The sequence below is a fragment of the Hemitrygon akajei genome, chromosome 7 (genome assembly GCF_048418815.1).
Source record: "Hemitrygon akajei chromosome 7, sHemAka1.3, whole genome shotgun sequence".
NCBI lineage: Eukaryota > Metazoa > Chordata > Chondrichthyes > Myliobatiformes > Dasyatidae > Hemitrygon > Hemitrygon akajei.
In genome coordinates, this window is record NC_133130.1 from 169007176 (window position 1) to 169022013 (window position 14838).

Consider the following 14838-nt stretch of genomic DNA (forward strand, 5'->3'; position numbering starts at 1 on the left):
CCACTGCATGTGCGACACACACTTGGCATGTGTGAATCTCTCAGGGTGACGTGTTCAGAAGTGAGAGACTGAGACACAGTGTCTCTGCACTAATCACGGGAGTTTTACGTGGATTTTTAATAAGTGGCTGGAAATATCACTGATGCGAATGAGAGGAGAAATGAATATAAACTTGGAATATTGTGTTCAGTTCTGATTGCCTCATTACAGGAAAGTTGTGAAAACTTTGGAGAGGGTGTAGAGGAGATTTACCAGGATGCTGCTTGGACTAATGAATATAGGTTGAGCGAGCTTGGGGTTTTTTTTCTCTTTGGAGTTAATGAGGATGAGAAGTGACTTAATAGAGATGTACAAGATAATAAGAGATATGGATTAAGTGGATAGCCAGAGACTTCTTCTCCAGGGCAGAAATGACTAATACAAGAGGGCATAATTTTAAGGTGTTTGGAGGAAAATACAATATAAGAGTGATGTCAGAAGCAAGATCTTTACAGAGATAGTGGTGGGCTCATGAAACATCCTGCTAGGGATGGTGGTAGAGACAGATACATTAGGAATATTTAAGAAATTCTGAAATAAGCACAGTGATGATAGAAAAATGGAGAGCTGTTCAGGAAGGAAGGGTTAGATTGATCTTAGGGTAGGTTAAAAGGTTGGCACAATGTTGTGGACTGAAGGGTCTATACTCTGTTGTAATTTATTTATTTATTAAGATAAGTATGGAATAAGCTCTTCTGGCTCTGTGAGCTGAGTGTCACATCAGATCCTGATTTAATCCTAGCCTAATCACGGGACAATTTACATTGACCAATTAGCCTATCAAGCGGTACATCTTTAGACTAGGGGAAGAAACCGGAGCACCCAAAGAAAACACACACACTCACGGGGAAAACGTACAAAAATCAGTGGTAGGATGGTACTGTAACGCATTGTGCTAACCGCTGTGGTACTGTGCCACAGGGCTCTATGTTCTACAATACAGAAACTACAAGATGTACATAACTTCACTGGGGTAGCGCCAGGTCATTGACATGAATGCAGATGTATGCTTTCCCCTTGCACGTTCCACCACCAAACCTGAAGGTGATTAGGTTTTGAAAGTGCTCATATTTTCCGACATCTGATAACAGGACAAATACAGCAAATAATTTAAATAATTGAACAGGATATCAATAAGATTGAAAGATTGCAGTGACAAAATTTATAAGGATGTTGTTAGGACTTGAGAATATGAGTTATCAGGAAAAGTTGAATAGGTCAGGACTTTATTCCCTACAGTTTAGAAGAATGAGGGAGATTTGATAGAGGTATATAAAATTATGAGGGGTATGGATAGAGTTAATGCTAGCAGGCTTTTTCCACTGAGATTGGGTGAGACTAGAACTGGAGATCATGGGTTAAAGGTGAATGGTGAAATGCTTAATGGGAACTTCTAAGTGGTGGATGTGGGTTCAATTTCAACACTTAAGAGAAATTTGGATGTGAGGGGTATGGAGAGGGCTATAATCCAGGTACAGGTTAATAGGACTAGGCAGCATAATAGTTCAGCATGGACTAGATGGACCAAATAGCCTGTTTCTGTGCTGTAGTGTTCTATGACTCAAAGACTCCCAGCTTGGTGCTGGGAACTCTCTGTGGAGTTAGTTTCTTCAAGAAACCTGATGAATCATGAGTCCAGAATCAGAATTAGAATCAGGTTTATTAACACTGACATATGTTGTGAGATTTGTTGTTTTGCAGCAGCAGTACATTGCAGTACATAATAAACTGTAAATTACAATAAGAAATATATTTTAAAAATTACCTTAAATAAATAGTGCAAAAAGAGAGCAAAAATAGTGAGGTAGTGTTCATGAGTTGGTTCAATGTCCATACAGAAGTCTGATGGCAAGGGAAAATGGTGTTCCTAAAACATTTTACATGTGTCTTTAGGCTCTCATACACCCTCTCTGATGGTAGTAATGAAAAAACGGGTATGTCCTGATTAATGGGGTCCTTAATGATGGAGGCCAACTTTCACTGCTGCCATCAAGAAGGACGTGCAGGAGCCTGAGGACTCACACCATCAGGTTCAGGAACAGTTATTACCCCTCAACCATCAGGCTCTTGAACCAGAGGAAATAACTACACTCAACTTCACTTGCCCATCACTGAACTGCGGACTCATTTTCAAGTATGCCCTCAAGAAAATGAATCTCATGTTTGTCTATGGTGACTTACATGTACTTGGATAATAAATTTACTGTGAACTTTTAAACTTGAACTTTGAGGATATACTCAGTAATTTTATATATATATATATAGATAATTATATAAAAAACAAGCAAGGGTGGGAAAGTGAAACTACAAGGAAAATAAAAATACGACACTGCAATCCAACAAACCCTTGTGACGATTCTGCTCGCTGAACACCAGCTCCAAGGGAGGCTTTTCCTGATGGACTTCTGACAGGCTTTGACTAACACAAAGTGTTCCCTATGAAGGATCTCAACCCGAAATGTAAACAATTCCTCTCTCTTTCCCTCATGCTAACCAGCTCTTGATTCACTCTTTACTGGTTGTCCCCCCTCTACTCTTTCAGGAGTAGAAAGACAAGGTCCTGATGCTTTTTGATTAGTTTTGAGGGGATGATGGTAAAGAGCATCCTGATGTATAAATCTTCACTGTCCAGATATTCCAGGGTTGAGTGAAGAGACAATGAGATGGCATCTGCTGTGGAACTGTTGCACCGGTAGACAAACTGGAGTGGATTCAAGTTACTTGTCGGGCAAGAGTTGATATGTTTCATCACCAACCTCTCAAAACACTTCATCACCATGGATGAAGTGCTACTAGATGATAGTCACTGAGGCAGGTTACTATGTTCTTCTTAGGCATTGGAATAATTGAAGCCTGTATGAAGTAAAGTTCAAGGTTCAAGGTACATTTCTTATCAAAGCATGTATGCAGTATACAGCACTGAGATCTGTCTTCTCCAGACAGCCACGGAACAAAGAAAACCTTGAGAGCCATTCAAGAAGAACAGTATATTAGATCACAGGCTTTAATACTACCAGAAACACATTTAAAAGAAAACAAAGACGTAAAAGAAGTGAAAGAAACAGTTTTTTGTGGACTATCTGGAAGCCGTCACTCGAGGGTGCGTTGTTTGCTGGCACCATCTTGGCCAGCACCACTCAGCAAGATTTTTAGTCAGATTGAGTCGCAGAATAATCATCACCAACATCCTCTTTTTTTTTAACCTTCAGAGTATCAGGGAAGGTGATTGTTTTTGTTATATTGTTATTTTGGATGATGAATTAGAAAATGGAAAAAGTGTTTGCAGAGTAAATTTAATTTTGAAGGTGAACTACAAACCTGCTTGTTTTAATTTATCGATTGTATCTTTAGGTAACGTAAAATGACAAAGCAATGTACTTTGAAAAAGTGTTCTGAACAATTAGTTCTCCGTTATCTCACTGAGGCTTTGTGATTTCCCTGATGGGAGTTACCCTGCCGGTGTGTTGCTACCTGTTCATTAGTTTCAGTGGAACTCACTGTTTTGTTTACAAATATTTCAGATAATCAACAATGTTCAATTAGTAGCAATATACCTTTTCCCCCATAAATATACTGTTCCAAACACATGCCACGGAATGTATTAGCACTTAGCAGGTCAGGCAGCATCTACAGAGAGGAAAAGAAACCTTCTGAACCCTCTGGTGAAGGGTCTGGCCCAGAAAAATTTACCGCTTATTCCCCTCCATAGACGCTGCTGCCAGCTGATGGCGTAGAGGCATCCGCACTCAACTTCAAAGTGAGAGGTCTCGGGTTCGAATCTGGCCGGCTCCTTGCACGGTTTCCATCCATGCTGGGTTGAGCATTGATCTAGCAGCCCGGCCACATAAAAAAAAGACAAAATTGCTAAAGAAACAGCAAGGTTGCCACTTGATGTGCCACGGGGTATGGTAAGGAATAACAACAATAAATGCTGCCTGACCTGCTGAGTTCTTCCAGCACTTTGTGTGTGAGGCTCTGGATTTCCAGCATCTGCAGAATCTATTATGCTTATCTATAAGCACTTCTCTGAGGCACCCAATGTTTAGTTTGCTAACATTCTCATATCATAAAAGCCAATTGAACTATCTGTTTTTAACATAGAATATTTGCATTAAAAAGAAATATACTAATTGGCTACATTATTACGTACAACGGTACACCTGTTCATTAATGCAAATATCTAATCAGCCAATCATGTGGCAAAAACTCAATGCATAAATGTATGCAGAAGTGGTCAAGAGGTTCAGTTGTTGTCCAGATCAAACATCAGAATGGGGAAGAAATGTGATCTAAGTGACGTTGGCCGTGGAATGATTGTTGGTGCCAGACAGGGTGGTTTGAGTATCTCAGAAACTGCTGGTCTCCAGGGATTTTCATGCACAACAATTTCTAGAGTTTACAGAGAACGGTGAAAAAGACAAAAAACATCTGTGGGTAAAAATGCCTTGTTAATGGAAGAGGTCAGAGGAGAATGGCCGGACTGGTTCAAGTTGACAGAAAGGCAACAGTAACTCAGATAACCACATGTTACAACAGTGGTGTGCAGAAGAGCATATCTGAATGAATAATACATTGAAACTTGGAAGTAGACGGGTTATATCAACAGAAGACCACAAACATACAGAAATACACTCAGTGACCACTTTATTAGAATCTTCCTGTACATATTAAAGTGTTGATTGTGTCTCAGAATAGACATGAATGGAAGTGAAAATCATAGCGTGGAATAAGGTCAATGTACAAACTCAAGTCTTTTTGAATATTCTTTTCAAATCTTCTTGTCAGTTCATAATAACCACACCAGTAATTTGATGAAAAGTTAATCAGTTAAACATTTCAAAAATCTGTAGGAAATATTGGGCAGGAAAGTGCCGGGAAATGCCTGTGGCTTTTGGAAAAGTTGTAAGATTCTTTGTAAATTCCGGTAAGATGAGGACATCCACATGATGTTTATTAGCCAGACTACATCAGTGACTTCCTGGCAGAGCACCTGGACCAAATCCAGTGCTGGAACATTAAATTGCTGCATTTCCCAGAACCCGCTCATTTAAGCAGCTTTAGATCACAAGACACAGAATCTCACCATTGGTGGTATCTACAAGAAGTGCTGCCGCAAGAAAGCAACATCCATTATCAATGATCCACACCATCCAGGCCATGCTCTATTCTTGTTGCCATCAGGAAGGAGGTACAGGAGCCTCAAGACCCACATCACCAGGTTCAGGAAGTTATTACTCCTCAACCATTACTTTTATAGACTCTTCATCTCATGTTCTTGATAGTTATTGCTTGCTTGTTTGTTTGTTTATTTATTCTTCTTCTTTCTTTTTGTATTTGCACAACTTATTGTCTTCTTCACATTGGTTGTTTATCCCTTTTGTTGGGTGCAGTCTTTAATTAATTCTCTTGTGTTTCTTTGTATTTACTGTGAAATCCAGGGTTGTACATGGTGATATATATATATACCTGTATGTACCTTGGTAATAAATTTACTTAGATTTTTGAACTTTGACAATGAGTGTATGTGGCAGGAACATGCATAATTGCACATTCCTTAATGAACAGCGATTGCCAAACCAACAGAGTGGGAACCTGTGGGCAAATATCACTAGATTTTGTTCCTTATTTTTAAAAATACGTTGTGTCCTGTGCTTGACAGCAAGCCATTTGTCAATCTCATGCGCTAATTCCAGCAGTAATTGACTGCAATGATTCAGTTACCAAACATCGTTCAGGTGGGGAGACTGTAACACATTGTAGAGGAGGGTGGTATCATCAACAGGGAGAATACTAAGTGTTTCTGACATCTTCCAGACTGTCACTGCCGATGAGAAGCAGAATGGGGCCAACTGCTCCTTGCTTGAATTACAACTAGAAAAAGACTAACATTTATTATCATTGCCAAAAGCTTGTAGCACAGATCACTTCTACTGTAAACATGCCATAAGAAGCCAGCTTTTCAAAAGGGTGACGATTTCAATGTATTGAGAAGGTTGAACACAAAGAAAATGATTCTATTTTTTGATATACAAATCAACTCGATAGACAATCTGTTGGACGAACTCAAAGGGTTGAGCAGGTTCTGAATCAGAATCAGAATCAGGTTTATTATCACTGGCATATGTCGTGAAATTTGTTGTTTTTGCAAAAGCAGTACTGTGCAATACCTAATAAATTGCAATGATAAATGTATAACATTTCTTATATATGTTCAATTAAACATTTATTTTAATATATGTATTAAATTATACAAGTTAGTGCATAAAGAGAGTGAAAAAAGAAAGAGAATAGTGAGGTATTGTACATGGGATCATTGTTCATTTAGAAATCTGATAGTGGAGCGAAGAAACTGTTGAGTATGTGTATTCAAGCTCTTCTCAGAGAGGAAAGGAATTATTGATGTTTGAGGTTGAAACTGAGCATCAAACACAAAGCGTCGGCAAATCCTATTGCCCTCACAGACTCTGCTCGACCCAATGTTCCAAAAGCAGATTGTTTGTCGCTCCAGATTCCTGTAGTCCCTTGTGTGAGCATTAATCCCTGCTTCAACCAGGAAAACTGAAATGGAGACTACTTTTAAAAAGCATTCAGGATGAACCTGGAACAGGACCTCAGTGGACAGCATGTTAGTCTACATTCACACTTTGTTATACTCAATGTCTGTAGCCCTCTCATACAACTAACTAACCTCACCTTTATCTTTCATCACCTTGTCCACCACTGCTCTGTTGCAGATGGAAAATAACTTGCAATAATCATTTTGAGGAAAAGGTAAATAAAAGGTAAGATTATCTTTATTTGTCCCGTGCACAATACTGTGCAAAAGTCTTAGGCGCTTATAGAACGAGAACATTTACAGCACATTACAGCCCCTTCGGCCCACAATGTTGTGCTGACCATGTAACCTACTTTAGAAACTGCCTAGAACTTCCCTAGCGCATAGCCCTCTATCTTTCTAAGCTCCATGTACCTAAAAGACCCTTATGTATAGCTAAGGTGCCTAAAACTTTTGCACAGTACTGTAGTAATTATATATATTGCACTGTACCGCTGACTCAAAAAAAAAATCAAATTTCATGACATAAGTTAGTGATGATAAACTTGATTCCGATATGGGTCTCTATTGTGGACTGAGAGTGGGAAGGTGGCAAGGAGAGGGGAATCAGGATTGGGAAAAGTGGAAAAGAGAGGATCGGAATGGGAAGCAGCAGAGAGACATTTTATAATGATCAATAAACCAATTGTTTGAAATCAAATGACCTTGCCTGGTATCTCAGGGCTGGGTGTGTCTGCACCTGCGCCCCTGGCATTCCTTCTCTGCCACCTGTCCCACAGCCCTCTCGTGGTGTTCCACCCTCACCATTCCCTGCCAGGTTTACAAACTTGCTCTCTACTCCACATTGACAACAACAGTATGGTGCACAAGTCTCATGCACCCTAGCTATATATTATTCTGGGCAGTCCACAAGTGTTGCCATGTTTACAGTGCCAACATAGCGCCACAACTTACTAACCCTAGCTATACATCTTTGGAACCAGAGCAGCCGGAGGAAACACATGCGGTCGCTGGGAGAACGTACAAACTCCTTACAGACAGCTGTGGGAAGTGAGCCCCAATCGATGATCTCTGGTGCTTAAAAGTGATGTGATATGGATAGCCACATAAAGGATGAAAAAGTATACAGAGACAGACCATGGGTCCTGTTCTATCTTCTGTCGAAAGGTTTTCGTGAGATACAGTTCAGCGTTAAAGCAAATGCGGCAGATATGGTAAATCTGTAATAAAATCAGAGAAATCTAGAAATATTTAGAAGGTCGGGAAGCACTCAGAGAAGGGGAGCAGTTATATTTTAGGTTAATGTATTTTCATCATTAGCAATGAAAGAAATTTTAACTGATTTCTTTAAGTGCTGTCTGACTTGCGGAGGATCTTGCTTTTATTTCATAGTTTCATTTGATATATGTACATATAGATATGTGATTAAGTGTTTTACCTGGAGTGCACATCATTTGTTATAAATTCTTTATTTTTAAACATAGAACAGTACGGCACAGGGACAAGCTCTTTGGTCCATGTTAAACCATAAGACCATAAGATATAGGAGCAGAATTAGGTCATCTGACCCATCGAGTCTGTGCTGCCATTCATTCATGGCTGATCCTTTTTTCTCTCCTCCTCAACCCCAGTTCCTGGCCTTCTCTCTATAACCTTTGATGCCATGTCCAATCAAGAACCTATCAATCTCTGCCTTAAATACACCCAACAACCTGTCCTTCACAGCTGCATGTGGCAACAAATTCCACAAATTCACCACCCTTTGGCTGAAGAAATTTCTGCGCATCTCTGTTTCGAAAGGGCGCCCCTCTATCCTGAGGCTGTGCGCACTTGCCCTAGACAATCCCACCATGGGAAACATCCTTTCCACATCTACTCTGTCTAGGCCTTTCAAGATTTGAAAGGTTTCAATGAGATTCCCCCTCATCCTTCTGAATTCCAGTGAGTACAGACCCAGAGCTATCAAATGTTCCTGGAATGATAACCCTTTCATTCCTAGAATCATCCTTGTGAACCTCCTCTGGACTCTCTCCAATGCCAGCACATCTTTTCTAAGATGAGGGGCCCAAAAACTGTTCACAATACTCAAGGTGAGGCCTCACCAGTGCCTTATAAAGCCTCAGCATCACATCCTTCCTTTTGTTTTCTAGACCTCTTGAAACGAATGCTAACATGGCATTTGCCTTCCTCACCACCGACTCTGCCTGCAAGTTAACCTTCAGGGTGTTCTGCACAAGGACTCCCAAGTCCCTATGCATTTCAGATTCCTGGATTTTCTCCCCATTAAGAAATTAATCTGCACGTTTATGTTGTGCTTAACTAATTTAGCCAGTAATTAAGGGCCTAACTAAACTAATCCCTTCTGCTTGCATAATGTCTACCTCACTCAATTCTCAGTTTAAGGGCCCCCTGAACAGCTCTATTATATCGGTCTCTACCACCACCCCAGGCAATGCATTCCAGGCACCCACCACTCTCTGCGTGGAAAAAAGTTGCCCCTCACACCTCCTCTGAATTTACCTCTCACCTTAAATGCATGTCCTCTGGTATTACAGACTCTAGTCCTGAGAAAAAAAAAGCGTCTGTCTATGACTCTCATAATGTTATAAATCTCTATTAGTTGTCTCCTCGGCCTCTGCCACTCCAGAAAAAACAACCTTCAATCGTCCAACCCCTCCTTATAGCACACGCCCACTGATCCAGGCAGCATCCTGAAGAACCTCTTCTACACCCTGTCCAAAGCTTCCACATCCTTCCTATAATGGGGTAACAAGAAATGAATGAAATACTCCAGATCTGGCCTAACTCAGAGTTCTATACAGCTACAACCTAAGTTCCTGGCCATTAAAGTACCCAAGAACATTTAATTGTATATTTCAACTACTTCAGCTTCTGATTACCAGGTGGTCTTGTGGAAAATGTCTTTGAAATAGTGGGAAATGAAAAAAAAACGTAGATGCTGGAAATCTGAAAAAATACTTGACTGGTCAGGCAACATCTGTGAAGAGAGGAAATTACTTAAAATTTGGATTGAATTCTGATGAAAGTTCATCAAACCCAATCTTTGACAACAAACTTGCAGATAATTTCCAACACTTTAATTAATCTTTAAAATAAAGATTAAATTGACTTGTCACATATACATCAAAACATCAAAATATACAGTGAAATATGTCGCATCAAATCACATCAACGAGGACTGTGCCAGGCTGCCCGCGAGTTGCCACTTCAGTTGCCAACGCAGCATGCCCTGAACTTACTAATCTACTAACCTTCATGTCCTTGGAATTTGAGAGGAAACTGGAACACCAGAAAGAAATACATGTGGTCATGGAGAGAAGTTTCTTCCCTCATGCCATTAGCCTTCTGAATGCTCTGCCGCATCACATTTGAAATGTCGCTGGTTAATCTTTTCTGTACCTTATAATATTTAATTTATACACTTTAGTTTGTTATTTATGCATGATTCATCTGTGGATTTTATCCTTACTTAAGTTATTGTGTGTTATGTGTACTATTATGACTTATACCCTGGTTCAGAGAAACGTTGTCTCATTTGATCATATACATATATATACAGTGGTGCTAGAAAGTTTGTGAACCCTGTAGAATTTTCTCTATTTCTGCATAAATATGACCTAAAATGTAATCAGATCTTCACACATCATAAAACTAGATAAAGAGTTAAAAACTAATACAAAACATTATACTTGTTCATTTATTTATTGAGAAAAAATGATCCAATATTACATGCATTTGCTGGAAAAATAACTTTTCTTTCAGTAACTGGTGTGACCCCCTTGTACATCAATAACTTCAACCAAACATTTCTGCTAACTGTTGATCAGTCCTGCACATCAGCTTGGAGGAATTTTAGGCCATTCCTCCCTACAAAACTGCTCCAACTTTGAGATGTTGCTGGGCTTCCTCACATGAACTGCTTTGTTCAGCTCCTTCCACAACATTCCTATAGGATTAGGGTTAGGACTTTGACTCGGCCATTCCAAAACACAAATTTTCTTCTTTTTAAACCATTCTGTTGTTGCTTTACTCTTGTCTTTCACATCAATGCCTTGTTACATTATCCAGCTTCTATTAAGCCTCAGGTGAGGGTCTGCTACCCTGATATTCTCCTGTAAAATATCTTGATACAATTTTGAATTAATTTCCCCAACAACTGCAAGCTGTCCCAGCACTGAGACAACAAAGCAGCCCCAAACCATGATACTCCTTCCACCATGCTTCACAGTGGGATGAGGTTTTGGTGTTGGTGTGCAGTGCCCTTTTCCCTCCAAACATAGTGGTGTGCATTTCTGACAAAAAGTTCAACTTCTGTCTTATCTGTCCACAGAAATTTGTCCCAGAAGCATTGTAGAACATCCAGATGGTCTTCTGCAAACTTGAGATGTACAGAATGTTTTTTTTTTGGAGAGCAGTGGTTTCCTCTGTGGTGTCCTTCCATGAACACCATTCTTGTTCAGTGTTTTTCTTATAGTAGACACATGAACAGAGATTTTAACAAGTTCTAGAGATTTCTGCAGGTCTTTTTCTGTTACCCTTGGGTTCTTTTTCATTTCCTTCATCATTGCTTGTTGTGCTCTTGGTGTGATCTTTGCAGGATGCCCACTCCTAGGGAGAGTAGCAACAGTATTGAGTTTCCTCCATTTGTAGACAATTTCTCTTACTGTGGACTAAAGAACACTCAGGTCTTTAGAAATGCTTTTATAACCTTTTCCAAGTTTATCCACCTCTATAATTCTTCTAAGGTCCTCTGAAAGTTGTTTTGATCGAGGCATGGTGCTCATGAACAGATCTTTCTTAGAACAGCAGGCTCTGTCAGTAACCTGACTTTGTGTAACACACACAAAATGCTGGTGGATTGTAGCAGGCCAGGCAGCATCTATAGGAAGGAGCACTGTCGACATTTCGGGCCGAGACCCTTTGTGTGTCTTTTTAATAGGGCAGAGTCCTCTACAGCCCACACCTCCAATCTCACCTCATTGATTGGAACACCTGACTCCAAATAGCTTTTGTAGAAGGCATTACCCCAGAGGTTTACATACTTTTTCCAACAAATACACATAATATTGGATCATTTTTCTCAATAAATAAATGAACAAGAATAATGTTTTTTGCTTTTTTTTAAATATGTGGACCATGAACTCCAAACTCTGAGCCAATGGCTTTCCAATCATTTTGTAAATACAGGTAGTCCTCAAGTTATGAGCATCCGACTTACGAACAACTCGTACTTACGAACCAGGGAAGGAGAATGCCGTCCGCCACTTTAAGTCAGATCATGATGTCGCCTGCCATTTTAAGTCGGATCGCGGAGCCTTCCGCTATTTTAAGTTGTTGCCATTGACACTGTGTTGAGTGTGTAACTTTGTATTTGGCTTAAATTTTTCTTAGCAAGATTCACCCTGACCCCTCCCCCTTTTCCAGTCAGTTGGTGGCGCAGTGAGATCAGTGCCGGGCTTGAGAACAGAGGTTCCTAAGTTCGATCCAGTGACAGACCACTCCCAAGCGCGCCGGGTTGATGTCGAGCATGCAACTCGACCTCATAAAAAAAACACCGCCACCTCCAGTTTAAATTCCCACGTGGAATATTGTGGAGGATCAAATACCCAAAACCGAGCACAGCCCCCACTTGTCCCAATTAACCTGGCTCAGTGCGGTGGACTTTAGGACCCGGGGAACTCAGTGTGGAGGTCCTTAGGATCCAGCGGACCTCAGGAGCCGGCGGAGGTCGGGACCCACCACCCGCAGAGCCAGTGTTTCTGTTCCACTGAAGGGGAGCAATCGCGATTGAAAATAAAGTGGAAATAATAAAGTGTTTGGAAAGAGGTGGAACGTCATCTGTCATTGGAAAAGCGTTAGGCTACAGTTGGTCAATGATTGGAACAATTTTAAAGGATAAAGTGAGAATAATGGAGCATGTGAAAGGCCCTGCCCCGATGAAAGCTACAATTATTACTAAGCAACGCAGTCGTTTAATTATTGGAATACATACATTTCTTAAGTGTTTTATATGCATAGAAAGGTAAAATATATACTAGGTACTAAGACAAACGTTTGACTAACTGACACTAAATAATACCGGATGTACTTGTTCTGACTTACGTACAAATCCGACTTAAAGAATGACTCAGGAATGGAACTCGTTCGTAACCCGGGGACTGCCTGTATAATGCAGAGCAAATTGTTATCTTCAATGGTGGGAAATGCCTCAAGCAAAAATCCACTGTGAATGAAGGAAGTATTGATCATTGTCCACCCTCCACGTCCAAACTGTACCCACTTTTGTGTCACTGTCCAAAAAGGAACTTCAATTTGCATTTGCTTGAGAAGACTGAGACAAACTACTTTTATAAATGATTTCTAAAATCAGAGCATCAGTACAACACACCAGAAGAATGCCACAAATAGGATGAACAAAAGTTAAAATGGCAAATGATTCACAGACTAAGAAAGGTTCTATGTTATCAAGGCTGCACTGCCTTTATAAAACACCTCATAAATTTGCATCAAATCTCACTAAACCTCTCTTGGCAAGCAAACAAAGAAGCTTCTTTTCTCAGTGCCCAAATCACTAGTTGGAAATAAAATCTGTTTCCGACCAATCACATGCAGATCTACACCCAGTGCCCACTTTATTAGGTACATCTGCCTGTCAATGCAAATATCTAATCAGCCAATCATGTGGCAGCAACTCAATTCATAAGAACATGCGTTCACGGTCAGGAGGTTCAGTTGTTGTTCAGACCAAACATCAGAATGGGAAAGAAATGACTTGGTGACTTTGACTGTGGAATGATTGTTGGTGCTAGACTTGATGATTTGAGTATCTCAGAAAAGGCTGATCTCCTAGGATTTTCACGCATAAGTCAGTTTACAAAGAATGGAGCAAAAACAAAAAAAAAATCCAGCTAGCAGCAGTTCGGTGGGCCAGAGTGCCTTGTTAATAAGAGAGGCCAGAGGAGAATGGCCAGAGTTGTTCAATCTGACAATAAGGTGACAGTAACTCAAATAACCATGTGTTTCAGCACTGGTGTGTAGAAACGCATCACTGAACACACAGCACATTGAAAATTGAACTGGATAGGCTACAGCAGCTGAAGACCATGAACATCCATTCAGTAGCCACTTTATTAGGTACAGGAGGTACCTAATAAAGTGGCATCTAAGAGTACATTGGTGCAGGAGTCCTTACAAATGTGAGATATCTAAAAAATGGGATAGCAGCACATCCATTCAACCAACTGTAAAGATAATGCCCCTTATCATCTTAGTGAGATGATTGAGAAGATTTATTGCTGAAATGAATTGACTTCTTCAGAAGTTTGATCAATACTCACTGGAGTTCTTATTGAGAACGACAGAATCCTGAGATTAATGGCAGGCTAATAGCAGTTCCATTTTCCTGGAGAGCTCACAATTGTGTGCATAGGCACAAGGAGAAGTCACTCATTTGGGACTGAGGGAAAGAGAGCTTACTTAGAGGGTTATAAATTTTCTTTGCCTCAGAGGGCTATGAGTGCACAGTCACTGTATCTGCTCACAGGTCACGGGTGAGACAGACAGATTGTAGTAGGTCAAGAATTCGTGTGACTGGCTGGGAAAGTGAACTTCCACTACAATATATCAGAGTAATGTTATGTGGTACAGCCCAGACATTGTACATGTATACAAACTATCATCTTATTTGTACTGTGTATACATGCAAGGTGCCTGAACTGTAATGCTTAATATTACTTTGATGTGCTGCAGTGCTCAGGAACAAGTAATTGATTGTTGGTTGAATCAGAAGCAGAATCAGAATCAGGTTTATTATCACTAACATATGTCTTGACATTTGTTGCTTTGTGGCAGCAGTACAGTGCAATACATAAAAAATACTATAAATTACCATAAGGAATATTAAAAATAAATAAATCCTCATTAAGAAGAGAGAAAAATAGTGAGGTTGTGTTAATGGGCCATTCTGAATTTTGATGGCGGAGAGGAAGAAGCTGTTCCTACAACACTGAGAGTGTGCTTTCAGGCTCCTGTACCTCCTCCCTGATGAAAGTAATGAGAAGTGGGCAAGTCCTGGATGGTGAGAGTCCTTAAAGGTCAATGCCATCTTTTTGCGTCATCGCCTTTTGAAGATATTCTCAATGCTGTGGAGGCTGGTGCCTATAATGGTGCTGGCTGAGATTACAACCCTCTGCAGCTTTTTCCAATCTTCTATATATTGTATA

The 14838-nt window shown here is 40.2% G+C and overlaps 1 protein-coding gene across 7 annotated transcripts in view; it reads right to left on the reverse strand.

Annotated features, from left to right (window-relative positions):
* dennd1a (DENN/MADD domain containing 1A) overlaps positions 1-14838 on the reverse strand; it is a 618210-nt gene that overhangs the window by 155637 nt on the left and 447735 nt on the right. For 4 of the 7 annotated variants that reach the window (XM_073052568.1, XM_073052564.1, XM_073052567.1 and 1 more), the window contains exon 14: positions 12719-12778. The exons of the other annotated variants lie outside the window; for them this stretch is intronic. In XM_073052568.1, coding sequence (XP_072908669.1) covers positions 12719-12778 — 60 coding nt within the window. The remainder of the gene's footprint in view (positions 1-12718; positions 12779-14838) is intronic. 7 annotated transcript variants of the gene reach the window in all.